The sequence below is a fragment of the Tyto alba genome, unplaced genomic scaffold (genome assembly GCF_018691265.1).
Source record: "Tyto alba isolate M040663 unplaced genomic scaffold, T.alba_DEE_v4.0 Super-Scaffold_9, whole genome shotgun sequence".
NCBI classification, from domain to species: Eukaryota; Metazoa; Chordata; class Aves; order Strigiformes; family Tytonidae; genus Tyto; species Tyto alba.
The window spans coordinates 20,097,041-20,123,865 of NW_024881330.1; the positions used below are offsets into that span (position 1 = coordinate 20,097,041).

The following is a 26,825-nucleotide window of genomic DNA, read 5'->3' on the forward strand; positions in this document are numbered from 1 at the left end:
CAACCTAATGCCTAACATGAAACCCAGCTTGCCTTCATCAGGCTTGGACATCTGGCAAATTCTGCTTGTACAGACCCCCACTGAAGCTTTGCTCAGAGCTAGATTTTGCTTGGTGTAAGGACCTGTACAACATTTATTCTACAAAACTTATGATACTGCGAATATAACCTTACGTGCCTTTTGAATTTTTCTACTCAACTCCTTATGTCTCAGGCTATTAAACCTTCCAGACTATTCCCAATTATATAAACCTTACATTTCTTCATTCTTAGAGGGTACCACTTTCTGTACCTTTCAGTTTAATAATATTTTTTTTTAATAAAAAGGCAAAAATCTCCATTTACATGCTGTTCAACATTTCAGAAGTTTGCTATTTATGAAACACTAACCAGTGTGTTCACTGCTTTATAAACTGGAGAAGTCAGTCATGTTCTTCACTATTACAGATTTACAATCACAGTCAAATATTTGTTTGTTTGGCATTTCCTTTACATGCCAGTTCCTGTTGTATAATAAAATGTGATAGCAAACAATAGTTAAGCATGTAGTCATTAGTTTAGTGGTGCTTAATATAACAATGAAAATAACTATATAGTCTTTGCCTCTGTTTACTTCTCTTGGAATTGCTGTATAGATTATCTAGCTTCAGATTCCAGATTTGATATCTATCACTTAAAAAATATGTTTAATTTTGTCTTTCAGGAAGTGAAAAGGAAGACTTGAACTCCTTCTCTAACTACCTTTTTTCTGTTCCTCAATCTTTTCTACCTTTTTAGGAAAAAGTAAAAGTATGAAAAGGCAAAGTAAAAGATCCTGCATCATGTGTAAAGTCTTCTTGTATGTCCATGTACTTTGTGTCTTAAGCAGAGTGTTCTGGATCTTCACCTCTTTAGCTTTAGTGCTTCCAAAAATGTTTTGTATTCAGCGGTTTGGGTGGATCTGGGTTTGGAACTGTGTTTTCTTTGGAACGTCTCAATGTTGGATCCCTGAAGTTTTCAGTGCTTGGAAAAGTTATAACTTATAATAGAAGACAAAGCAAACATACCATCAAAGGGGAAAAAATTATATCTCTGTTTATTCACCTGCATGCTAGAGATGAATCTTATTCACAGCAGCTAGATGAAATATTCTAGATATTAAAAGGCTTGGAAAAAAATTGAATTTGTTTAAGTGCCTGGGACTTTGTTCCAATAGGATTTGTGTCCCAGATGTTGGTTAGCAGCAGCAATATGCTGGATGAAGTTTTCTGTTGAATGTGCCATCAGATAGTGGCACACAGAATATGTACATGGGGAAAATGCATTCCTATGAGTTTCTGAGCAATTTTGTAATTAAGAAATAGGTGGTGACAGCCTGTGCATTTCTGGATGACTATATCATGGGAACTTGAAATGGAAAGGTCTGAGATTGGTGTCCAAGTGACTTTTAACCACCTGAGAGGTAGAAATACACTGCTTTGTGGAATCCACTGACCAGGCCTCCCCACCGGCATGGTTTTATAAGGAAAATAGTGGGGTTTTTTGTTTGTTTGTTTCTCTTCACAGCTTCCACATTAATACTGTATATAAAGAGCTGGTCCAAGGTATAGTAAGTCTCTGGAAGGCGCATGACTATTTCGCCTGTATTAGAAGTGGAACTACCAGCCTCCATTTGAGCATCTGCTTATGCTTCCCAATGTGATTTATTTTCAATGGAAGGCAAATAAAACTCTGACTTCAAATAAGCTGGGGAATGTGGGGGTTGTCACGTACTGTCTTCCCTGCTTCCCTCTTCTTACATACAAAGCATAGAAGGAGCTCCTGTGCATCATACATAGGTGAGACGTAGGAGATGTGAGTGAAAAAGAGATAAAGCCTTAGCTGAGGAATGTGATTTTCAAAGGCCTGTTTGGGAGGAGACAGCAGTTGGTTTTGAAAATTCCCAATTCCTGCTGTAGATGGTTTAAGGTTGGCTCTGTGCAGGTGCAGACCTCCTCGTGCTGAGCAGCTGGGCTGCTCGTTACTCACACTCTTTTGTGCTTGCCTGTCTGCAGGAGAGCTGAGACTGGTGAGTGACAGAGTGGTGGCCTGGTGGGAGGGAGTTGTAGATGTCCCTTTGTCAAAAACAGCCCACTGTGTCACTAAGGCAAAAGAGCCCCGCCAGTGCACGAAGGGCATGACAGAGGGAGATGGACATTGGAGTAGATTCTAAAGGTAGAGAAGACTGGGAATCTGGTCTCTGTCCCATCAATTGATGTATGCTGTTTTCATCAGATGACATTAATCTGTGCTGGTAATGACTTGTGGTACTTTGCCTCCATGTCTGCATCGCTGCGGTTTGGGGAACAACCCAGAATCTCAGACATGATTATTTTCTTCTTTTTAAGTAGTAGCTTTGGGGGATTTCCATGCTTTACTCTGTAGACCTGTAAAAAACTGAAAGTGTAATTAATGTAAAATTTAAATAAGAGAAATTGGAAGACAAATTATCCTTCAAAACTATTGCATGTTAAAAATCCTCTTGGGTTTTATGGTTGGAGTTTCTTGAGGTTACTATACATGAAGCTACTGGCATTTAATCAAATTATCTGGGGCTTATGAAGTGTCCTAAATTGTAAAACTACCTGATGGAAGTGTATTTAAAGCTTACATCATGGATATTTTTACAGAGACTGAAGATTCCAGATAAGATAAAGAATTTTGAGATTTGGAGTAGACAGAATTGCCCATAGCAATGCAAACAGTAAATTGATGGGAGTGTATTGGCCATGTTTTGGTACTGCTAGACTACAGGGTTCTTAAGAAAATCATTCTGGCAACTCATAAGCAGTGAAACAGGTCAGCTTGGAGGGACTCTTCTCAGAGTGATAACAACTGAAGCAGTCACTTTACAAACCAACAATTTGATTGGATTAAAGGAAAGGGCTGATCCATTTGTTGGTGTAACACAATTTCTTACTATAGCTGAAATGGATTGGCCTATAAATTAAAATTCAGAAGTAGAACTGGCAACATGCACATGAAAAGTGCATTATGTAGAATTTTAAACACCAAATGTAAGTATTTGAGGGAGCTAGGCTTCAAGATAGATGACCTGTGAGTAGTATTTGTGAACTATTTGGTTGATGTTGGTTGTTGTTTTTTTTTCATTTGTTGGTTGTTTTTTTGATTTTTTTTTTTTTGCTTGGTTGTTTTTTTTTTTTTCTGAACAGTCTATGTAGTTGGCCTGTATGATTGGACACAAGGGAATTGGGCTTTTTTTAGTGTATTGTATTTTATTTTACCTTTTTCTGTCTCTGCATTCACTTTGTGCCTGTGATGCTCGGGCCATTTAGTCCTAGTGTTTCAAGTGTGAGTGTTGAATTACTCTGTCAGTACAGCAGGAGGACCTAGGATAAAACTGGTGCATCTGTGAATAGCAAGCAGCAATAAAAGCTAGTATTTCCTATGACATTTGAGCAGGGAGTGGGACACTTTCCTTTCTGTGTCTATTTATGTACTTGATTTTTAGGACAGCAGGTGATGAAGCAGTGTTTGTGACCTGTGACAGATGTTCTTTTTCTTTTTTTTCTTTTTTTTTTCTTTTTTTTTTTTTTTTTCTTCTTTTCCATCTGGTAGCCAGAAAGGACTTCCTGTGCATAAAATGTAAATTGTTGACAGCACTTGATTTCTGGAATGGAAGGATGAGTATGGTCACTGGAGAACGCTGGGGAAATGGAAGAGGTCTGAACAACCAGACAGAGGAAGCATAACTGCTTCATTTTTCAGAAAGAGAGGAAATGTCCTGCAAGGAACTGAACGGAGGGAAATCATGAAGAATTTGCATAAGAAGTAGAAGGGGAAAGCAACATTCAGTAGAGTTGAAGGCAAGTGAGGACTGGTAGGCTGTAAACAGCAGACAGAAGAGGACAAAGGGAGTTAAATGTTTCCAGTTGATAGAGAGTAAGCTATCTAGAAAGTAAACTATGAGAGATGCCTTTAAAAGCTCCAGATGGTTGAATGAAGAAAGGTGGCTGAGATACCTCTGCAACCGGCAGTTCAGCCCAGCTGGAAAGAAAGTCAGTAATGTTCTCGAAATATCTAAGCAACCAAAGCATACATGTAGTTTTATACCAGCATACATGTCATTTTATTGATAAAGTAGGCTTCTGAATTTGGTAGTCAGTATGCAATGCTGGTAATGCCCATAGTCACTAGATACTGAAAAATATCTCAACATCTAGGTGATTTCTTGAGTTTTGCCAGGGTGCCGAAGGAGAATATCTAACAGATCTTCACAGTGATTCTCCCTACCATGGTGGTGGGGAAAACAGTATAGAAAATTCTGAAAGTATTCAACTGGTTAGCCATGTAGCAAAACTAAAATATTTTGATTTGGACATGGAATAAAAGTCCCCTATCTTTTGAATATAAGTGGAATGAAGACAAGTCTTCTGATACCTAGACTGGAATACTCAGAAAGACGTTGTATCAATAATGAGAGAATGAAATGAGCTGACAGATGAGTGTAGTTTAAGCATAAGATTGTGATATTAAAAATATAGTTAAAACTGCCAAATGAAGAAATGTTTTCATAGTAAGTAGGCAAACCTGTTCATTTATGAGTATAAATTTGGTGAGATTTATACCAAACTCATTGAAGTGAAATGCCACCCTACAGTTAGTCTATTTTCAGAGGAAGAGTGAGAAAAATGTGGCTTTTCTGCGTTGTGGACAACTTCAGAGGAAATGAATGCCAAGTGGTTAAGGCCCAGTGTCCTGAGAAAAATAGCACTGTGTGATCTCCTGCGTAACTCCAGAAGATGGCTGCTTCCTACCAAGAGCAGCGTGGTACTAGGGAAACGGTGTCTCTGTGGTCAAAAAACTTACATAACACATGAATGTTTCAGGAGAGTAATATCTAGGAAAACTAGAGAAGCTGTATCACTTCTGTATTTGGCACTGGTACCATCACTTTTCCATTGCTGAGCTCTTTTCTTTGGTGTCCATAAGCCTGCTGATAAAATGGTAAGAGATTGATCAAAGGACTGGATACTTTGCCTTGCGGTGAGACATTCTGGAATCTTGCTCTGTTTATCTTACCCATGAGAAGGCTAAGACTTGACCTGATCAGAGTGTCTGCATTGGGGAAAAAAAACATTGAAAAACTGTTAGCAATCTGGCAGGCAAAGATATAAAAAGGTCCAGTGGTTGCTATTTGAAGTTCAAAATTCCACTGCTGATTTTCAACAGTGAGAGTGATTAGCCCCTATGATATCTTAGCAAAGGTTGTGGTGGTTTCTTTACCACTGACAATTTAAAAATCAAGATTGAATGGTTTCTTAAATGATATGTTTTAGTAAAGCACAAGTTCTGTGGCTTCTTTGTACAGGGCATTGGGCTAATTGTTCATAAAAATCCTCTTTGACCTTGAATCTCTTAATTCTCTTAAAGACAATGACTTGAGTCAAGCTAGTAATTTTTTTCCTTCTTTTTTGTTATTGAATTTTTCTGTCCAAACTTACTTTTGCTTTTACACAGCTCTAATGAAAAATAGGTATTTTTCTTGGCCAGCCTTGCTGTCTTACGGTGTTAGTATATTGATACACTGTGTAATATTGGTGTATCTGTAAGGCTGTATTCTTTGTTCTGTTCTTTGGTACCCTGAAGACATATGCCAAGCATGAGTGTATTTTAGTTGGTTTTATTGTGATACATATGAGATATCTGTATAGCATTAATTGAATTCAGGATTATGAAATCTACTCTTTCTGCAATAAGTGCAGCTTGTAGTGGTCTTTTAGCTGCTTTCCTCCTCTGAGCCCCGTCTGCACACCTCATGTTTACAGTAATAAATGTGTTGGAGACATTCCTGCTAAATCTGAACTAAAATCCAATTACTAGCATTTATGTGGCTGCAATCACAGTTAGGGCAAGAATGCCATTAAGCTGGCCATTTTACCAGTAAGTCCAGCTTCTGACTCCAGAGAGTTCAAAAGACCAAAGACTGCCAAACAGTGACACAATGACTAGGCAGTGAGTGATATTAGGAACATAATGAGCATGTTAGCCTGGCCCTCTAAAGAAATGATATTTAGGTAATGACTTTCTACTGCTTGTTTCTCTGCCAGACCCTCTTTCTCCAATGGGTTTTGGATTCATTTGTCCATTTCAGACAGTTTTTTACTGAAGTGTAAAAATACCAGGTTCTTGTGGTGAGCTGAAGCACCAGGTTCAAAAGAGGTTTGTGACACCTAAAAAATGAGTGTACAAGAAAGACACAAATTAGTAGCAGTTGTTGTGGTATGGGCTGCAAGACAGTAAGATCACAGAAAATCAAATGCTCTTAGTTCTCGTGCATACAGAATAACTTGTATTCTTGTGGGGAACAAGCTAGACTCATTTTGTATGGTCAATTCTCTTGTGATTTCAAATAGTCATAACAATTCACTTAAAACCGCTTCAACAATATGTCTTAAATACATTTGATCCAGACAAGAGTTAAGGTAATTAGCTGACATTTGATTTTATTTGATATGGATCCAAACCATGAAACTTTGAACACCCTTAGAGTTCAGAAGTGTTTCATTCAGTGTTTGGGTACTAGTCTGTGTTCTCAAGTAACCTTTTCAAACTTGGCAAATTTAATTCCAGATTTCAAATAAAAAAGCAACATAGAGAATCAAGTCTACATGCTTTTTCTTTAAATATAGAGGTGCTCTAGAGTATAGTTGTAGAAGGAGCAAGCGGAAGGAATAGAAAATGCATTATCTGTATAAAGGTGTGTGTTTATGTGCAGTGTTCACACCTGCGTACATATTTATGTGGCTGTACAAAACATTACTCCTGCTGCAAGGACCTTACGATCTTAACAGACAGACAGGGCAATCATGCACTTTGAGACCCAGAGGATGGTGCTAACTTAGAGCATGTGTGCATTTTTGGTTTTATGATGTGACGACAGCAGCGCTCTGACACTGGTTAGCATTTGTGGGCCTTGTGGAAGGAGCAAGTTTCCATGAGGGTTTTGGCTGAAGGAGACCTGCCTGCCTGGCACACACTGTTGAGGAGGGTGTTCCAGGCAGGGTCAAAATAGAGATGAGTAGTGTGATGTTTTACATTGCATATGATGCAGCTGGTAACTTCGAATGTGATTGACCATGTCTTGTTGGCTTGTTATTTTTTCTTGCAGTCTAATACAGAAGGAAAAATAAGAGGTTATGCAGAAATTCAAAAGGAAGCATATAGACAGTCCAAGGAATTTAGTAGTAGAGCGTATCATGATTCTCCCTGCTTTGGGACAAGTTGAACTGATTCGTAGAATTCTGTATGCTTCCCATGAAGCTCTGAAAAGGATATAAGCAAAAACAATGTGGAAGAACACCAGTTCTGTGATATACACTTCAGAATGGCTTACTGTATGCAGATTATCTGGAAATTATTCAGTTTGGTGCCTAATCAGCACAATGGGAAGTTTTCAGATTCTTTCCTGAAGTTTACTCTCTTTATCACAGCATACAGATCATGTTATCTCCCCTTACCATTGTATAATTCTCCAATGATTTTTTTTCTTTTTCTTTTCTTTTTTGCTCAATGTGGTAAAGAAAGAAAAGAAAAATGTCTGATTTGTTCTTAGGTTGTTTTTACAACTTAGTAACTAGTAGAGCAACAGGGAAAGTCATCGCTATGTGACCATCCTGAACTCTGTTACCCAAATTCAGTGTGTGAGTTTAATAATCATTAAGTAACAATACATGTGTCACATCTATAATACCTCATATCTAAGGATTTCAAAGCAGTTTACAAGTTTAGATGAACTTTATCTCACAATGTTCCTATGAGAGGGACAAAATACAGGGATAGAAATTACAAATCATTTGTTAAGGCTGCTCAGGAGGTAAAGGAGGAGAGTCTAGATGTCATGGTTTGAGAAACCTACACACAAGTTAATGTTTTTGGATAAATATATACAGAATTACTATATTATTGAACTCTTTTATATATCTTGTGTTGAACTGTGAAAGATGTGCAGTCCAACTCCTAAACAAAGGATAGCACAGGATAATGGAGGATTATTTTATGCTGTTAGCTCTTTTTCATGTGAGACTATGTTAGGACAGAGCTATGGCTGAAGCCCAGAGAAGTCAGCATAATTAAATTTGCAGAACAAAGGGTTATCAACAAAGAAATCTTACCAGAAATAGAAAAAATAGGTACTTGATGAAAGTAACATGTGGGCAGATAAAGGAAAGTTGGACATTAGAGTTAAACTGATACACATTTTGTAGCCAAGAAGTCTGAATTTTAATGGAGGTCAGTGAGGGAAGGTGGACATGAGACCTGCATGGACACTACAAATGTATCTAGTCCACAGCCTAATCTTGGCTTCCCAAGCCACACTACTGAGAGCAGTAGCCTTTGGATATATCTATGCTGCTCAGCAATTGGCCTGGCCCTGAGTCATAATCCTATACATGCTGTGTATGACATCCTGACTTCAGCTGATTCAAGCTGCAAAACACACTTTGAGTCATGAAGAAATACAGGCATATTGCATCTTTACTTTTGCTTTGTTTCTTTTAGTTCTTTTGTTATAGTACAGGCTTCTCTGAGGAACCTTGAACAATCTGGAGGTAAAGATTTACTGGGATCGAGATGCAAGGAGACTAATAGGGAATTCAGAAGTCTCCAGCATTGCCCACCATGTGTTAAGCAACAATTGCTTTGGAGTACATCACCACATATTATTTGATGTGGTTACAGATAGGCAATCCCTGCTGACAGTGAGATGTGGGATGCATCCAGGCCTAGCTCATCATCTGTTTGTTTCTCTTGTATGTCTTTGAAGATGTGGATTGTGAATGAGAATAGTTGCAAGATGAATTGTAGGAAAAGTTATATCTGAGGTCTTGTGGGCAACAGGAGATGGGAACTGGTTTAGGAGTATAAGGCAGTTAGTCTGGTCGAATGTGTCATTACAAAAGGGTTATCAGAGAGCCAAAGAATTGTACATGTACAATAGAGGCTAAGGATGCTGTTCCCATCAAGAGGTTCTCTCCAGGTGAACCTGGTGCCAGAGGACTCCAACGCTCAGAAAGTGTCCCACTGGCTGTGCTGTCTCACACTGGACTGCTTGGCTTCTCGTCCTGCCTGCCACCCACTAGGATTATTTTGTACAAGATGGGAGTTGAATGCTGTCGTGCTAAACTCAGTGCGGCATGTGTGGGGGACGGGAGCAGAGGGGGAGTGGGAATGTGGTGTGCAGATGTGTGAAGGTGAGAGTAAAGCTTATCAGCTACTGGTTCCAGAGGGTGGTGGGCTTTTCCTTTTTTCTTTTCCTGGCTCGGCTGGTGAAGTCATCCACTGAACAACCTCAATTATACATTCATACAAGATGAAAGTACCAGAGAACTATGTTAGGGTGTGAATGCTTTTAAATATATAAAAATATAAGAATTAAACATAGTGCTTGCCCTTTTGGCCAGCTGCTCTTAGGGTGGCTTCTATTAAAAAGCTTGAGACCCCGAAGACACTTTCCTTCTGTTGCATAATAGTTTTCTTTTGTTTCCAGTAAACCTGGTTTGAACTAGCAAAGTTTCTGTGAAGCCCTGTAACCAATTTAATATTTAAAACAGACTTGTTAAGTTATGCTGGCTTCAGGAATGTCTTGAGCCATCCTCCCTCTGCTAACCTGTTGTGCTGACTCAGCGCCTGAGAAGGAGTTGACAGCCCATGGGGACAGGGGAGTGTTCTGTGACTCTGCAGAAAGGCAGGATAATAAAAGCTCATAAAGGCAAACAGTGATGCAGCTAAGGTTTGTGCTTCAGTTATCAGCCAAGTAATTTAAAAGAAATAAAAGAAAAAAAAAAAAGACAAATGAAAAGAAAACCAAAGAATAGAATTGAAAACACAGCAGCTGGTGATCTAAAATGGTAATCTGCACTAAATGCCCTTGTTCTGTAATATCTCTGCATATGGTTCTGAGCCCATTTTAGGCAGAAACTTGTAGAAAAAGGCTTTTAGAAATTAGAACTGCTTTATTTTTGAAATATCTTGACATTCTCATTAGAAAGACCAAGAAGAGACTGCAGGGCGACGGCTGTTCTAGGATCCTGTGAGCTGTGGGACAGCACGCGTTGTTAGTGCTGTACCTGTTCTGCAGAGAGTTTTCTACTCTTAATATTGCTCTCTTCACAAGTCAGAAATTGCATTAGTGTGATTGCTGGATTTCCATGGATATATCATTCCAGGTGCCTATATCAGGGTGCTGATGTTCTTGTATTTTGTTGCTGTTGCGTGCTTATGCCCCTAGTTTAAAACTAGAATTCAGTGCCTGGGATTTTTTTATGTTATATTGGTGAACTTTATATAGCTTGTTCTCTCTTTGCCTGTACCTCTATTTTAAATGTGTGTAAATTCATTAAATTGTACTACATCCAATTAAAAATATAGAGATTGCATTTCTTTTTATTCACTTGCCAGTGCAGATGTATGAGAGTGAGTGCACTTTCAGAACCCTCCTTTCAAAACTACTTGTAATCATGCGGTAGAAAAGTAACACATTAGAGGGAAGAGGTCCTGCAGCCAAAATAATTTCCAAATGCTATTAAAGTGTAATTCATCTTCTTATTTTGCAGCTAGCTATGGACCAAATCCAATTTGCAAAGGCTGTTTATCTTGTTCAAAGGATAATGGATGCATCAGATGCCAACACAAGTTATTCTTCTTCCTACGAAGAGAAGGAATGAGACAATATGGTGAATGCTTGCATTCCTGCCCATCGGGGTACTATGGACTCCGAACGCCAGATATGAACAGATGTTCAAGTGAGTTTTATTTGAACCCTTACATGCACTTTTGTAGGAAGACCATAATTCACGCTCAGTTTTTAAGATTATATGTTGTGGAACATGGTGATATTTTCACAGATGTCTCAAGATCATCATAAAACTTTGCTAAAGAACATCCCAGCTCATTCCAAGATATCTAACATTCAGCAGATTAAACAGTTGATGCGTTAACCTAGTTTTTTTTGTTGTTATTTTTATTGCTATTATTACTTTTGTTAGAAGGGAAAAGTAGGAAAGAATGATGATTTAAGCAGATATTCCTAGTTTTAACAAACAAATTCCCACTATATGAAAATAGAAAGGATTAAGCATTAATTTAACAGTGCCTCATATAAGTACTAGTCAGTATATACACTAATATATGGGTGGGCTTCTTGTCATGCTTTTTGTTCCCACACAAATTTCAGGTGACCAGACACCTCACACCAGACATGCTTTAATATGTAAGTGTTGCTATTTTAATAAAACAGATGTACTATTAAAAACAAACAAACAACCTTTCACTTTTAGTACTGCATTTTATTTGGAAATTTACAACCTGCTAATGTGCAACAAGAATCCCTGTTTGCATGTTTGTGCCTCGAAGCACAACTGTTAAAATCAACGAGTGCTCTGGTATCTCTGCACATTATTTCACTGCTGTCTGGCAGTTGTGCTGATTTGTATCGATTTTTCCATATGCTCATATGTGAAGTATTACCCATATGGATTATTAATCATTGCTATTACCTCTAATTTGTATTTAGGGGAGGGCTGGGGGGTGTGTTGTGTGTGTGTCATAGTCTAACCAGAATTAGGTCAGCGAACCCAGGAACTTGAAGTGAGAAATAGCTTTTCTTTGCGTCCTGGAATAATCAAGTGTCTGTGACACATATGGCACTCTTCCCCTCAGCACTGTGGCACGTCACTGGGACACACCACGCTGTGAGAAAGCGAGTGCTGGCTTTGACATCACACATAACCCTGAGACCCACGTGTGGTCACTCCGTGACGGTCTGGGCTGGATGAAGAGCACTCACGGCCGTGCTTGGACCCATCCCAGCCCATGCAATGATGTCCTGTGTCTTTCTCCCCATTCCCAGTGCAGGCTCCGTGGATATGGTACTCTTCATGTTGTGTTCCTAACCGCTGTCTAATATTGCTGAGTGCTGCCTAATCTGTACCAGGTGGCTAGGTTTTGATGAAAAATTAAATGAGACCAGTATATGGTTTATGTATCCCTTCTGTAAAGTAATTTAGGATCTTGGCCTTAATTTTCATAACACATTTGTGAATTCAGCAACTTGTACACTTTAAACCTTTCAGAACTGGGCTGTAAAAACTTGCCCATATAAAAATATTTCTCAATATATTTACAGCTTTGGGAAATAGATTAATTTATCTGTATTAGCCTGTACTGTGCTTGTGAGATAGGAAAAGTAGTCCATACTGGCAGTTTTTCTTTACTTTCTTTAAAAGAAAAAAAAAGTTATTTGCAGAAGGTGGATGGTGAATTCAATATAACTTTTATTTCATTTTTACCACTTACAGAAAGTGGCCTTTTTCCTTGAATTACAGGATTGGTTTTGAAAAGCATAAATGTGAGTTGTGTCCAACCCATATTGGCATGTGTTGAGTGCTGGATATTTAACTTGTCCTCATGCCTTTAGCAGTCTCCCCCTGTGAGAATAATGATGCAGTTGCATTTACCAACCAGTCCTGGTTCCCCTCCAATGATTTTTGTATTGTGTATTTTTATTTTAGTGTGACTGCCAACTGGTGTATTTATAAATCACATCCTCATTTTTCTCTTGGTTTGGTGATCTTGCGTGGCACATATTTAACATTATGGACACACAGACATTTTGTGGATTGAAGTTGAGTTAAAATAAACATTCTTAAAAAATAGAATAGGTTTCTTCCTACTTGATGTTAGATACTTTTAGGTACGCTCAGTTACAGACTCCATTGCTCAGATAATACTATCTCGGCTAAAAATAATAAAAATTCTGGCAATGTTAAAATCCTTCTGGGAGTTACAGGGCTTGAATTACATAAATTGAAATTATTTCAGCCCTATTAATGTCTTTATAGGCACAAAAGCTGTTTAACATTTTATTACAGGAACACTTGCCCATTTCTGTTAGAGAAGCTATAGAAGCTATTTTTTATGGAAAATGTTGACATGATTTTAAAAGCCAAACATAGTGCCAAATGTAACACAATAAATACCACAGCCAAGTGCAGCAGCTCTAATATGATGGAAATTTTGAATTTCAAGACTAATTTTCTTTTCTACATGTAAGCAGTATGTGTCTTGAATTTGTGAAGTCGTTCTAGACTGTTTTTCTAGCAATAGCGAATCATGTAATTTTGAGACTGCTTGTCTCTAGAAATCAATGTGGAGTTTCCTGCTGGAGATGATTTTCATCGTGAACACAGTACGTTTGGACATGAAATTGGAAGGTGTTGGGTCTCTTCTGTAGAAGAATGCCCAGGAGAAGAGCTACACTTTGTTAATTTTCCAATAAATTTTAATAATTAATGACTTTGAACTGAACTGTTCCAACAAGAAATAATCTCAAGAGGAAAAAAAACAAAACTGATTTAAAGAGTAAGATGAAATCTGTCACCTGGGTAGTTGGTTTAACATTGGTCTGATTAATGGATCAAGCCTATCTTGAACCTCCCAACTTTAGTCAGTATCCATAGTAACCTCTATAAATTTTAGGGGGAGGAAGCACTCAGAGTTTATAAATTACAGCTCTCTTCAGCTTTGGTTGGCTACTCCATTTGTTTAGGTTCACCTTCTTTTTCGCAAGAGGGCCTGACACTGCTAAAACTTTCATTTCCCCTTCCATGCACCTTCAGTAAAAACAAGATAGAGAAGCTTTTAAACAAATTGAGCATTTATTAAATGTGTAGTTAATTCACTGTATTGAGAAAGGTAATGATTTTTTTTTTTAACTTTGTTACAAAATGGCAAGACATCATTAATATACCACAGACTGACTATTTCTTATGTAGTACAGCAGAGCATGTGACCTTCTGAGACTATTGTGGTCGGTGCCATTGTAACAGTCAGGGGGTTCAGTTACCACAGGGGCAGCACTATTTTCTTTAAATATTTTTTTTCTGAATTTTTAGAAATAGTTTTCATTACTTTTGTGTTTGTTTCCTTTAAATATGGCTTTATCTTTTAAAAACAAGCTTAATATAGCATTTGGGATTTTGAAAATGAAATTGGATGGCCAGAAATTGGGGTCTACCTATCATTATTTTATAGGCATTTATTTTTTCCCTTATCTCCTCCACTCTTTTCCTCCTTTATATGGATATTTTATTTTTTAATTTGGATTTTTTTTTTGCCTTACTTTGTATTTTGATGAAAGAGTTTTGTTCCATCCATCTGGCAACAAAAATCATCATAGTGCTTTGAATTAAGATTTATTAAATCTGTAGTCAATTTAGTTTTAATAGGGTAATTGTATATTTGTAAAGTACTAATTGAAGACAATGTGGCTTGGCATTTATTTAAAAGATCTCAACTAATAAAGAATCAAGGTTGGAGCATACTGGAAATCTATTGCAAAGTGTTTAAGTGAATTTATTTTAAAAAAATATCCTCACTATAGTATTTCATAATTAGGATGTTGTACTCCAAGCATTGCTTTCCACGAAATGGTGGACCTGTGGTAAACTTCAGGACATGTTACAGTCAAGTGACTGTGTTTATTTTTCTCTAGCACACATGTTCAGCCCCTGCCGAAGCTGTAGCTTAAAAATCTTTATTTGAATAATAATAATAAACCTGCAGCAACCTAAGCCACATTTGCTTAGGAGGTTACATAGCTAGCTACTATAGATATTCCCTTGTAGACTCAAGCTCTTTTGCTTATGATTTTCCTTCTCTCCTTACTGTCTTCTCAGTGACTTTCCTGAAGGTTTTAGTCTCTTTCCATTGTTTATTCAACTGATACTCCATCCACTATAAGAACGGCTCCCATCATAGCTTTCTTCAGCATTTTGCCTCTGTCTCCTGCTCTTGTTAGCACTAGCACAGACTTTGTTCCTCATGTGCCCTTGTGTCCTCAAGATGAGCTATAAAATGTGTAGTCTGTTTGGATTTTTGAAATCTCTCCCAGCTCAGGAAATTCTGGAGAGGTTTAGCACAGAAGGTGGTGCTGGTTAATGACAGATCGGTGTGGCGTGCCAACAGACACATCAGGATGGCAGCTTGAAGTTAAGTCTGTAGCACCAATGCTGTTTTACTGAGCAGCAGTGGAATGGGAGCAGGAGTTGGAAGAAGTGAGTGTGATGGGCATGGGGACAGTCTGGGGATAGCTGTAGTTAGGAGGTTCTAGTGTAAAAGAGGCAGAGAGATCTGAGGCAAGAAGAGTAGGGCGCTGCTCAGTGTGAAAGACCAAAGTATTAGGTGCTTTGGACCAAACGAGTTGTCATTCCCCAGGATAACCAACCTCATAAGTTACAGGCCCAGAGGCCCCTCTGGAACTACGACTCAATGGAAAGACTGAGTTTGACCTTCAAAAGGAAAACACTAACTATAGTGAATCATTATCTATTACTTTGACTTCTTAAATACAAGGGGACACCTCAAGCAAGGACCTAATTTCAGTGTAAAGACTACCAAGTCCCTCAATTTAGGAATGACACATTTCCTTCCCCAGCTTCAGTCTGCAACTTCCCTTTGCAAAATATGATCATCATCTCTGTCTTGAAGGTGTTTAGTACAGTTCTCTTTCTTACACTGGTGATTGCTGGTTTCCACTCATGCAGATCCTTTCACGTGTTCTCACTTCCCTCTCCCATACTCAACTGCTCTTCACTGGTCTCCGTGTTTCACACAGGGCAGAACTTGCTGTGAATCATTGTTATTAACTTTACTAGGAACTAGCCAGTTGTCTTTTCCACTATGTGTACTACAAAATATCTTTGTTTTGAAGGGAGTTATGGATGGATAGTCAATCACATTGATTATGTTTAGAAAGGGACAATGTGACAATGGAAATGCTACACAATATGGATCTTTCACAAAGGCAAAATAAGGCTTGTGTAAAATTTTCAAGATTGTGCATATCAGCCAAAATATTTTATAAATTATAACTAGTTTTTACAGTTGAGATAAATATCTTTTGACCTTAAAATTCATCATATTGCACTTAGTATGAGAAACTAATATAATAAACCTTCTTCTTGTTAAGGTATGTTAAAATATTAAGAACATGCATCTCAATATGGAACATTGTATGCTTTATTTTGAGCTTCAATTTCCCTGCAATTCGGCTTATTCTGCATCACCTTATAAGCTAGTGATAAATTTACTATGGAAGGATAATATTTGTTTTGGTAACATTATGCTGTCTGTAATTATAATTCAGCAAGAAGCTGTTTACAGAAGCACTCACTCTTTTTTTACAAAAACAGGCATAGGTATCTGAGTCTAAATTTAATTAAATATCTGAATTTGTGTTTTGAACTTCTGGGCTTTTGATTCCTTCTCTAAAATGTGAGTCTGTCAATTATTTAATGCTTATTTTGAAAGAAAAATGAGTAGGAGTAGCTTACTGTGACTATCAGGAAGCCAAAGCAGATCATGAAAATCTTTTAATATCACTGTGGTTCATCTGCTTAAAATGTATCTATAATTTGGGCATGATTTGTAATCCAGGCTTTCTCCTTCCAGAGTTCTTTAATGCACCATTTATGTAGTTTTCTATAAATATTATAAGTTTCATCCATGTCAATCAGATTTGTTTTTTTTATGATATTCAAGTAAATGGCAGAGGAACATTTGGGTCAATAAAAATGAGATTATAAAGCCTAAACACAAATGTTTTATTGCTGGCAGCTAAATGCGCTTCTTACAGATCAGATTGGTTGCTCTAACCTTGACTGAAACATGGCTCATAGTTATTACTTTTTTTTTAAAAACCTGATGTATGTGCAAAGACACTTCAGAAGAAGATTATTTCTGAAGTACCATGGGGTACTAGAGCTCACTGAAAATTAAAGAAAAGGGGACTTTAACTCCTAAGTGCTGTACATAGCTTATCTTTTGTCACTGTTTCAGTAAGGAAAGTCAAAGATTTTTTAAAATTTCTGTCTTTGGATTCTTTTCTGACAATGCCCTTTTTGAAGGGAGATATTATCATCCTTTTTCTTTTCCTCCTCTGTAGAACCAAAGAATTTGGTCCTTCAGTTTGGTAGATTTCCTGGCCATTGACTGAGGAGTGGCATGGTACTAGCTCATGGAATTATGTTTCATTCTTGAGCATATGCTGTAACTTCACTCAAACATGGAGGCATTTTACATACTATAACCTACCCTTGTGCTCTACTGAAATATCAGTCGTTCAAGTTCTTACTCTTCTGTCAGCCTAAATTAAGAGATCGCACCGTATCAATAGACTTTCCATTGGAGAAGTTATATATCTTGTCCCGTAAATCAACATTTCAGTGCTCTGTTGAGGGGATAAGTTTTTTTTTTTCTCTTTGTTTTTTCTGAAGATACTTGAGCAAAGCACTTCCATCTAATTTCAGCCCAGCTTAGCTTCACCAGACAAAATAGTGACTTCTATTCCACCCTTTCCCCTGGAAGGTGAAGTCATGGAGCTGTGAATTTATAACCACTCCTGTGATAGCTTGTGATTGAAAATACACTTCTAGAAAGTTACCTTTTCTAACTTTTGGAGTACTGCTCTTCTTCAGTTCTCACTTTTCACTTTATAAATACATATTTATCATTAAAGATTATATCCCTTTGGGGTTCTTAATGTTATTTTTGCCCATTGAAATCATTGCAGTGGGCTCTAGTCTATCTGATGGGATAAGAAAGTTATTAGTTTAAAATTGCACTTGCTAAAGCAATTAGGACTTTTGCCATGGATTTCACTGAGGTCAGAATGTTGTTCTTTTAACATTTACATACAACTCCTGTGGGAAGTATGGTGTAACATTTTAAAAAGTATTATCTGTTTCAAAATGGGCTGTGCTAATCAAACATACCATCAGATTTCTCTGGGCCTCCCCGAGTGCTTTTTGAAGTCCAGTTATGTGAAGATGGTACCAAAGGAAGATGTGTGGTCTTCATATGGGGATGGCTTTCAAGGGTGTTTTGTACCTTTCAAGTGGAACGATGGAAGCAAATATTCGACTTTCTGACTTTCCCAAGATAGAATCACTAGAAAGAAAATATGAGATTGTGCTAGAAGAGTTGCAGTAAGAGTGCTATGATGTCTGAGAGGCCCTGACTATGAATTAGAGGGTAGTAGGGCCAGTGGGATATAAGGAGACATACTGAGCAGGAACAGAAGGGATTTGAGGTCTGGTAGGAAGTAGACCCTTGATGAGACATTGCAAATTGAATATAAGGGAAGGAAGGGGTAGGGACTCAAGAGTCTGCCCATTACCTACAGATCTCTTGCTGCTAGCAAAATGGGAACAGAAGCAATGGAGCACTCTTCTTCACTCTCAGGTTCTGAATATTAAATTTCCAACTCTGTCATTGTTGCCTGGCAAGTATGGTAAGCCTTCCAAAAGTATATGATTGCTCTTTGAGGTTCTTCTGCAGGACTACATTTATCAACAATTTCTCCCCTCAACACCAATCTTACCTTTCCCTGTGCCCCTGAGCTTCCACTTCCAGGTTTATCCTTTTTACTGCTTCTAAAAATCTCCCAGGCAGTTGCCCTTGTCTAACTGGAAACCTCTAGTGGGCACCATTTTCTGTTCATTTTTAAAGAAAAAGAAAAAAAAAGAAAAAATAATTTCTGAAGAATACTGTAGGTATATGAATTATCTATTTCTTTCCTCTAAAGAGATACTTGAGTCTAAAATCTTAGCTATGTTTATCTCAAGTTTTTTGGTCTTGTTTCCTTTGGGGTTTTCTCGGTGGTGTAAACTTCTAGGTAATCTTTTAAGTGGAATAAAAAGAATGCACTAGACACATGTTTTAGCTACTGAAATTATACAGAAAATTAAACCACTGAACAGATGAGGAAAAGCAATTGGATCTATGGCTAGTAAATTGACGTAATAAAATTGCTTTTGACAAGAACCTTCTCCAGATGAAAAAAGAATAACTGTTGTGTTCCAGTTTATTATAATTAGATTAGTAAGATAATTAGTTAATTTAAATGGATTTAGATAGAGATTTTTAAAAGCAGGGAAGCTTTTCTTTCCTTCTCCAGATTTAAGTATAAGTTGCTGAGATCAGAAAGCTCAAAGAGTTGAAAACTGTGGCAATCAGAAGAAAGCAGTTCAGGTCATTAATTTTAGACAGTATTTCTTTGGGTATTATTATATTGTGTAAATAATAAAACAGTTTTTTAAAATCTGTTTTTCTTAATTATTGAATATTATGTCAAAAAGCTTTTCTATAGATTTCATATTGTATTATTCATTTATTATTTAAATAATAGAATGCAAAAAACTTTAGGAATCCGCAATATACTTCCATTAAGACCTATATTGAATAAAGTTTACATAGATAATGATGCTGATTACCAAAAAGAAGTACAAAATTCAAGAGAGTTATATTTATTTCCAAAGAGTATAAGCTTTCTTTAGGAGTCCAAGTAAAAATGTGTATGCTTTCTTTATCTCTCCACATCGGTATATTTATCTGTAAAATCAAGAAGTTAAAGAACTAATTTATACTAATTTACTAACCTCTTTCTCAATTCAAATCTCCTATTAATAACATTTTTCTTTACAAAAAATAAAAAAAAAGCCCCGAAAAACATTGATCCATGTAACAAGATGAAACTAGGCACAAAAAATAATAATCTCTATACAATTTTCTTTATTTTATTACCACTGCTGTGACAGCTTGTGATTGAAAATAGACTTCTAGTAAATTAGTTTTTCCAACTTCTGGAGTACTGCTCTTCTTTAGATTTTTAGTTTAGTTTATTTAAATTTTATAAAAAAAATTTGTGCAAGGTTTAGCTGCATCTACACCTTCATGATTTGAAACTGAGTGCATGGAGGATGTCAGAAGAATTGTCACTCCCAGCTGATCTTCATCTACAGTGTTGTCTATTATTGGAGTTAAATTATCATTATGATTTGCACCCAGTAACCCCAGGCATTGTGCTGAGTATCGCTTTGGTGAATTAATGTTTTAATTTCAGAATTCTTAAAGTATTACTAATATTCTTTCAGTATTTTTCCCTAAATTGTATCTGATACAGATTAAATTATAGACATTTCATGTTTGGAGTAATTTATCTTCATAGGAAAAAATTGAAAATCTTTGAAAATGGCCTTGGTGGAAATCTCTACCCAACCTTCACCCAGGAGCCCCTACTAATGCCTCCAAAATACAACTATCATGACATGGACTTTACGGTGATACAAAAGAAAACTGGCATAAAAGGCAAAGCAAAAAATATAAATAGAATGGGAACTTTGAACTATGATCGAGAAAGTGAAAGAAGACTGATTAATTTGTTTAATATTTAAATATGGGGTATTCACATATGTACTGTTAAATAATGATAGTTTTATAGAGGGTATCCCCAGTGTAAGGTGAGGCAGGCTTTTGCCTGCTAAGTGTGTTTATAGGTTAACAAAAGGCAACTTGTACTAAAAGTTTTTTACTTAATCCATCTTTCACCAAAAAAAGTTCAGATGAAGTAAACTTTAAACATGTTACTCTCCGACATGTTTTGAAAGCAAGAGTTAAAACATTATTTCAAAAATATACTTGCGTCACTTGGATGTGAGGGAGGGTCACATGATGCTAGTTTTTCTTTTAATTTTCTGTTCTGCACCTCATCATTGGACTACATGATTTGGAAAAACCTTGATGTCTTTTCAAATGGTCTTGTGTGGGTGGGCAAGAGGCAAATGTTTTTGCTGAATATTTAAACACGCTGGATGTTTCAAACATTGCAATTAATAAGATACTTGCAGTACATATTGAGTGTAACAAACCAGATTTGCAATTAACTATTGCAGTACATCTCCAGAGCAGCCCACCATATTGTTTTGCCTTGCAGACACATTAATCTGGGGAAGTGATTTTGTAGGGTCATTGTATGGACATTAATCTGTTCTTTGGGGATTGCTTCAACCCTCGTGAAAAAGAACTTATTGTTCTTGGGAATTGCCTATAAACTGAACTGTGAGTAAGAAGCCCAACTAGTGCTGCTTATGTGAACACAAGTTCTAAAAGCCCCTTTGGGAGATGCTGGGCACAGGAGTTGGTAGCATGCAGGTTATATGTGGTTGTTTCTAAGCAGAGCCTGCAGAGCTTATCTTTGACAATGCAAGGCTTCAAACTGATGTCCACATTCCTTCTAAAGAAAGAAAGATGTACCAGCATTTGAAAAGTTTCTGTTGTTTGTTTGGTTGGTTTTTATGGGTTTTTTAATTTTTAAATTTTATTTTTCATGCAATCTGCCTAATTTATTTTCCAATGCCACAAGAAATCTGATCTAAAAAGATTCATATTTCCCTAATTGCTGACAAAGAATAATTTTCTACTAGCACCCAGTCATGGTATGCCCTATTTTGGTCTGGTGAAGTTCAAGAATACTTATTAAAACCTGTTTCATAAAGATTGGCTAAATTTGAAATGTTGATGGGGATATTTACTGATAGCTATTCTGATAGCTATTTCAGAAGTCCTTGTGGTTTGTGTTTTTTTCTTTAGAAAGAAATGAAGAATAAATTAATGACATAAGTGACCAAAAATATTAGTATATTGTTGCGTGACATGAATAACAAATGCTTCCTGCTGTGACTTCAGATAGCTGAAGACAAGATACACTTAGTGTAGTTTATATAAATTATGTTAGCTGCAGGATTAGATTTTTTTTTTTTAAATTAATTTTAAAGTGTTCATTACCGTTCCAAATATAATGGCTTTTACTTTTTAATCGTTGGAACATTTTTCCCTGACATTTTTCTGTAGGTATGTATGACTGACTTTCATAAGCCTCCATGTAAGTATTTCTGCTTTTCAGGTGTGCATATCACTGTTGATAATCTAGTTCATTTCCAAGTTGCCATGTTTTAATATGAAAGAGGATGTTACTGAACAGTCTTCTTCTGAATCTAATTACTGTGGACAATATTACTCTTAAATTTTCAGAGAAATCCAGTATTTCAAAAGGCAATGTTTGTTTGTTTGTTTGTTTTTTTCTATTTATTATAGTTTTATGCCTTTTAGTAATTTATTAATGGTTATTTTTTATGGATTAACTGCCTTAATAATAGATAGGAGTTGTATCCAGAAAAATTTAGGCTTTTCTCATGGTAGTACATATATATGTGTAGATTTGGACATCAGATATAATGTATGAAAACATTTATTCAGCTATTTATAGGGTGAACTCATGGAAAAAAAATGTATCCAGCTTTCAGTAACAATAAACTGAAGACGGTACATATAATGCATGCATACTTCCCAAAATACTTTGCTGAATCTTTGTTTCCTCAAAATTAAACACAAAAATAATTTATGTTGAACGTTTTTCCTCTAAAAAGATGTAACTAACTGAAATATCACTTAACTAGAGGTTTTATCTATATTTTTGATTTTATAAAAATTATTAGAAGGATGTAGAGAAAATGTAAACAATTGCAGTTAATTGTAATTTCTCTTACAGAAATGATAGATTTCAGGATGATAGCATTCCTCATTATTGCACTCCTAGCTTTGCTATTTTATTGCTTTATAAGTCCTTTCATTTTTAATCTCACCCTAATTTAGCTGTCTCATTGTTCCTTGTGATCCTTTTGATTCAGGATGCAGAATAGAGAACTGCGATTCCTGCTTTAGCAGAGACTTTTGTACCAAATGCAAAACTGGCTTTTACTCGCACAGAGGTCGCTGCTTCCGAGGATGCCCCCCTGGATTTGCAGCCTTGGAAGATCTCATGGAATGTGTAGGTGAGTCTTCTAGTATAGCAGTGCTGCTGAATCAGCATATTGGCCAGGTGACCAGATTCAAATATGACACTATTTTTAAGCTGATGCTTAACATTTCCTACCAATAAATACTCACTAATGAATTGTGTCTGTATTTCTTTACCCCTAATAATAAATAATTATAGTAATAATAATGATAATACTTTTTCCAAACTTTGAAATATTGCATTATTGGGAATGCCACTCTGTTCTGCATCAGAAATTTCTGTCCCTTAAACTGTTTATCACGTTGTATGAGGATTTATAACTCAGAATTTGTAAGATTTCAGGAAGGTCAGTTTTTACATTAGGACTTTAAGTCAGTTAGGTACTTGTTGATTTCTTGCCCTCATAAAACTATCTGCTCATTTTGCCTTTTATTAAGGCCAAAATCCAGGGGAGGGCAGTTTGAATTCCTGTAACATCTGGGCTTCAAATTCACTTTTAGTTTCTCTGCATCTCCCCCCTTATCCATGATCAAATAATAAATATAAAACACCAAATAAATGCTTTTAGTATAAATTTACTTTATAACTCTGAGCCAGCATTGGCAATTCTCAAAATATTTCTCAAGTCTCGCAGTTTGGTCTTTTATCTTGAAGCCTGGGAACTGTGTCAGAGCAGACTCTTTCTTTCAAGAGTATTCCTTGCATTTCACAAAGGAGAGGACCTGGAAATGTGAACCCTTAACCTGTGCAGATCCAGATGACAACCAAATTAGATTTATTTGTTAAAAAGAGAAAAATATCAACCAATCTCACGATTTTAGAAGGGATTTTGAGTATTTGGAACTGGCATGATGTCTATACACACAGATTGATAGTCTGATGGTTTTATGCTCAGGTTGATGCTGGCCAAAAAGATCCTTTCAGGTTCTGTAAGAGACTATACTTTTGTTTCTAAATTTCTGCCCATTAACAGTAAAACTTTCAAGGAGTGCTTTTAGCAGTGTATTCTAATTTAAAAGAAAAGGAAAAAAAAACAACCCAGAAAAATTGCTCACTCATGTTTTCTTTTGCTTTATCAGAAGGCTGTGAAGTGGGTCAGTGGAGTGAGTGGGGAACTTGCAGCAGAAATAACAAAACATGTGGATTTAAGTGGGGCCTGGAAACGAGAACAAGACAAATTGTGAAGAAGCCAGCAAAAGATACGATACCATGCCCAACCATTGCAGAATCCAGACGGTGTAAAATGGCCATGCGGCATTGTCCAGGAGGTAAGCACAGTCCATTCCACAAAAATGTTTATGAGTTTTCTGTAACTGAAATCCTATTTCTAGCTTGGAAAAAGAGCTGTTTCATCCCAGCTGAAGGGGAAATCCTGTCTCTGCTCTGCCAGCTAAGGCTGAAAGGCAGCTGTACTACGGCAGTCCTAATTTGTGCAGCAAGGCTCCTGGGAAAGGCTCAGTGTGGAAGTGATAAATCTTTCAGTAGACTGTGACTGTGTTTTTCCTGGTGTGGTACTGAGGCTTTTTCAAAGAGGTGCCTTGTGGAAGAACCATAACAGGTTGCAGTTTGAGCTTCAGCATGAAAACAATAGTGATGGTGTAATAACTAGTTGCTCTGTGCATGGTAGGAAAGATTGTGATTCTAAACCTCTGCAGGTGGCACACTCAGTGCTGATGTGATGCGTATTTAAATTAAATTAAGTTAAATACAGATGGCAATGTTAACTGGATCCATTAGTTGGAATGTGTTACTTGTTCTGAATATTGTAGATTGGGGCCAAACTATGATAGACGTAATACAAGAACAGTGATATCAAGTTTTTCAGCATGCGACCAGCTTATGGCAATTACAAGTAGATAAATTTCTTTATCATGGTGTTCTAAAACTTAAGTAGTGATGCTGATTTGAAGAAGGAAATGGAGTTTCCATTTTGTGTTCAGTTTTGTAGACCCCAAAGTGGAGACATATCACTGCTAGGGAGGAGGGAGTTTTTGTTATCTTTTAAAGTGAAACAATTAACCTTTCACTTGTGCAGACTGAACACTAACAGAGTTTTTAGAATTTGTAGGAGAGATGGGTGACCAGCAGGTGATAAAGATGTCATTCCTTTTAGAATCATAGGATTAAAGAAAGATTCAGGATTGAAGGGACTTCAAGATATTTCTAGTCCAAATTCCTGCTGCAAGCTGGGTCAACCATGAGAACAGACAAATTAAAAGGAATAAAGGGTTGAAGAGTCCTGAGAAAAGCCATAACATGATATATAAGCTAAAACTGAAATAATTTTAGAACAGGTGTATATATATATAAATCCTTTCTTCCTAATGTTGTCAGTACATAAACTCACATAAATGTGTAGGGTAAGTATTGGATTAAATAGCTAAAATGGTTGTAGATTGTGATGGATTAAACTGAGCGCAGGAAGTAAGGATATTTTTAGTAGAACAGGGTCAAATAAAGTGCTTTTGACACACGCTTTCTACTTTTGTACATTTTACAGTTACTATTTATGGTCCACACTACAGAAGAACTTCCAAACCAGATTTTTACAAGGTTGCAGAAGAAGTGGAGTTAAATTCAGTTTTCCTACTAACTACTTCAGTTTCATGCTTATCAGGGATTGAGACGTTACCCTTCTGGCCATATGGCTGTGGTACAAATCTAGTTGATGAAGAAGAATTCTTTATCGCTTTCCCAATATTTGTAGAGTTGTAGAGATATAAACTGGAATGCAAGTGAAAGATGATTTCACTTCTTCCTACGGAAGCCAGCAACAGAAGAGGACACTCTACTTGATTTCAAATGTATTACTCAGTGATATTTTCTTATTGTCACTCCTAATTGATTTAACTGTTATTACCAGATGGGAATGTCACATTTGTGTATCTGTTCGTGTTATGTATGTTACCCTGTGGTTTGGGTGTAACACAACTCATACTATGAGAGGTTAGATTTAGAAAAAGATGACTTGAGTCATTCAGGCCGTCTCCTACCCATCCCGGTCTCTTCCTGATAAGAAATTTTCTTCTCTTTAACTCAAAAAGAAAGAAAAAATGAATTCTTAAAGAAGAGTGATGGTATTTCAAGAAGTAGGGAAATTAGAAGGCAGAATAATTTCTAGTAGAAACTATGTTACAGGTGTAATTATCTCTAGTAGGTAAATATTTTCCTCTTCTTTAAAATGATACGTTTTGCCCAAGAGTGAATGTTTTAAAATTTCTGGCTTTAATTTGACAATCTGCAGTAAAAAAGGTAGAAAATGTTCTTATATTGCCCCCTCACTCCCCCCCCAGAAATTTAGTGTTACCTACATTTGGGGTTTTTTTGAAACTTGTCAAAGGAAATCTGGATTTCCCTCTAAATATAAACAAAGATTTATTTAGAAGAGTCTAACTCTCTAGGTGGGTCTCAGTAAACATAGCCACCATATTTCCTGTCTCCTGTTGATCATGTTATGTTGCCACAAGAACAGATAACCTATGTGGCAAAATCTGGTCCAGGAACAGCAAGAGCTGTTGCCTTCTCCATGAGGACAGTTAAGCACTTGGCTAGATTGGTCCAGTAGACTCTGCAGTCACCATCCTTGGACATTTCCAGGACCTGACTCTATGAAGCCCTGAACAATCTGGTCTGAATGGTCTTGATCCTTCTGAGAGCAGGAAGTTGGACTGGGGACCAACCTGGATGATTCTGTGGCTAGGAACGGCGGAATGTGCTGTGGGTTTAGACTGAAAGGACACTGTTCTTTCTGTCTGGGCTTTGCAAAATTTCTGTTATCTTCTACTCCCAATGACAGAGAAGCTGGAATGACTGGCCATAGGGAAAAGGAACAAAACAAGTCTTTACTATGTTATAGTGCTGAGATCTCTTAGTTTGGCCTATTTTATTGATGTTGAAATAATATGCCGAGTATGTCTAATGTTTTGAATATAATACTAATTGTTTCATACATTTCCAACTTTAGCTATAATCAGGATGAAAACTTAGTTGGAAGTGCTGATTTCTTAATTTACTTTATTATTATTTTACCTGTTAATTGAATGGTCTTTGTATGAATGCTGCACACTTGTAATTTCAAAATCTTGCATAGGATCTAAAAGATACATAGTACAGTGTATGTTTGTTTTAAGTTAATGCACTACAACAGTCTA

The 26,825-nt window shown here is 36.7% G+C and overlaps 1 protein-coding gene across 1 annotated transcript in view; it reads left to right on the top strand.

Annotated features, from left to right (window-relative positions):
* RSPO2 (R-spondin 2) overlaps window positions 1-26,825 on the top strand; it is a 104,913-nt gene that overhangs the window by 42,745 nt on the left and 35,343 nt on the right. Inside the window, exons 2-4 of the mRNA XM_042785956.1 lie at window positions 10,595-10,783; window positions 22,565-22,708; window positions 23,754-23,942. Of these exons, the coding sequence (XP_042641890.1) occupies window positions 10,595-10,783; window positions 22,565-22,708; window positions 23,754-23,942 (522 nt within the window). The remainder of the gene's footprint in view (window positions 1-10,594; window positions 10,784-22,564; window positions 22,709-23,753; window positions 23,943-26,825) is intronic.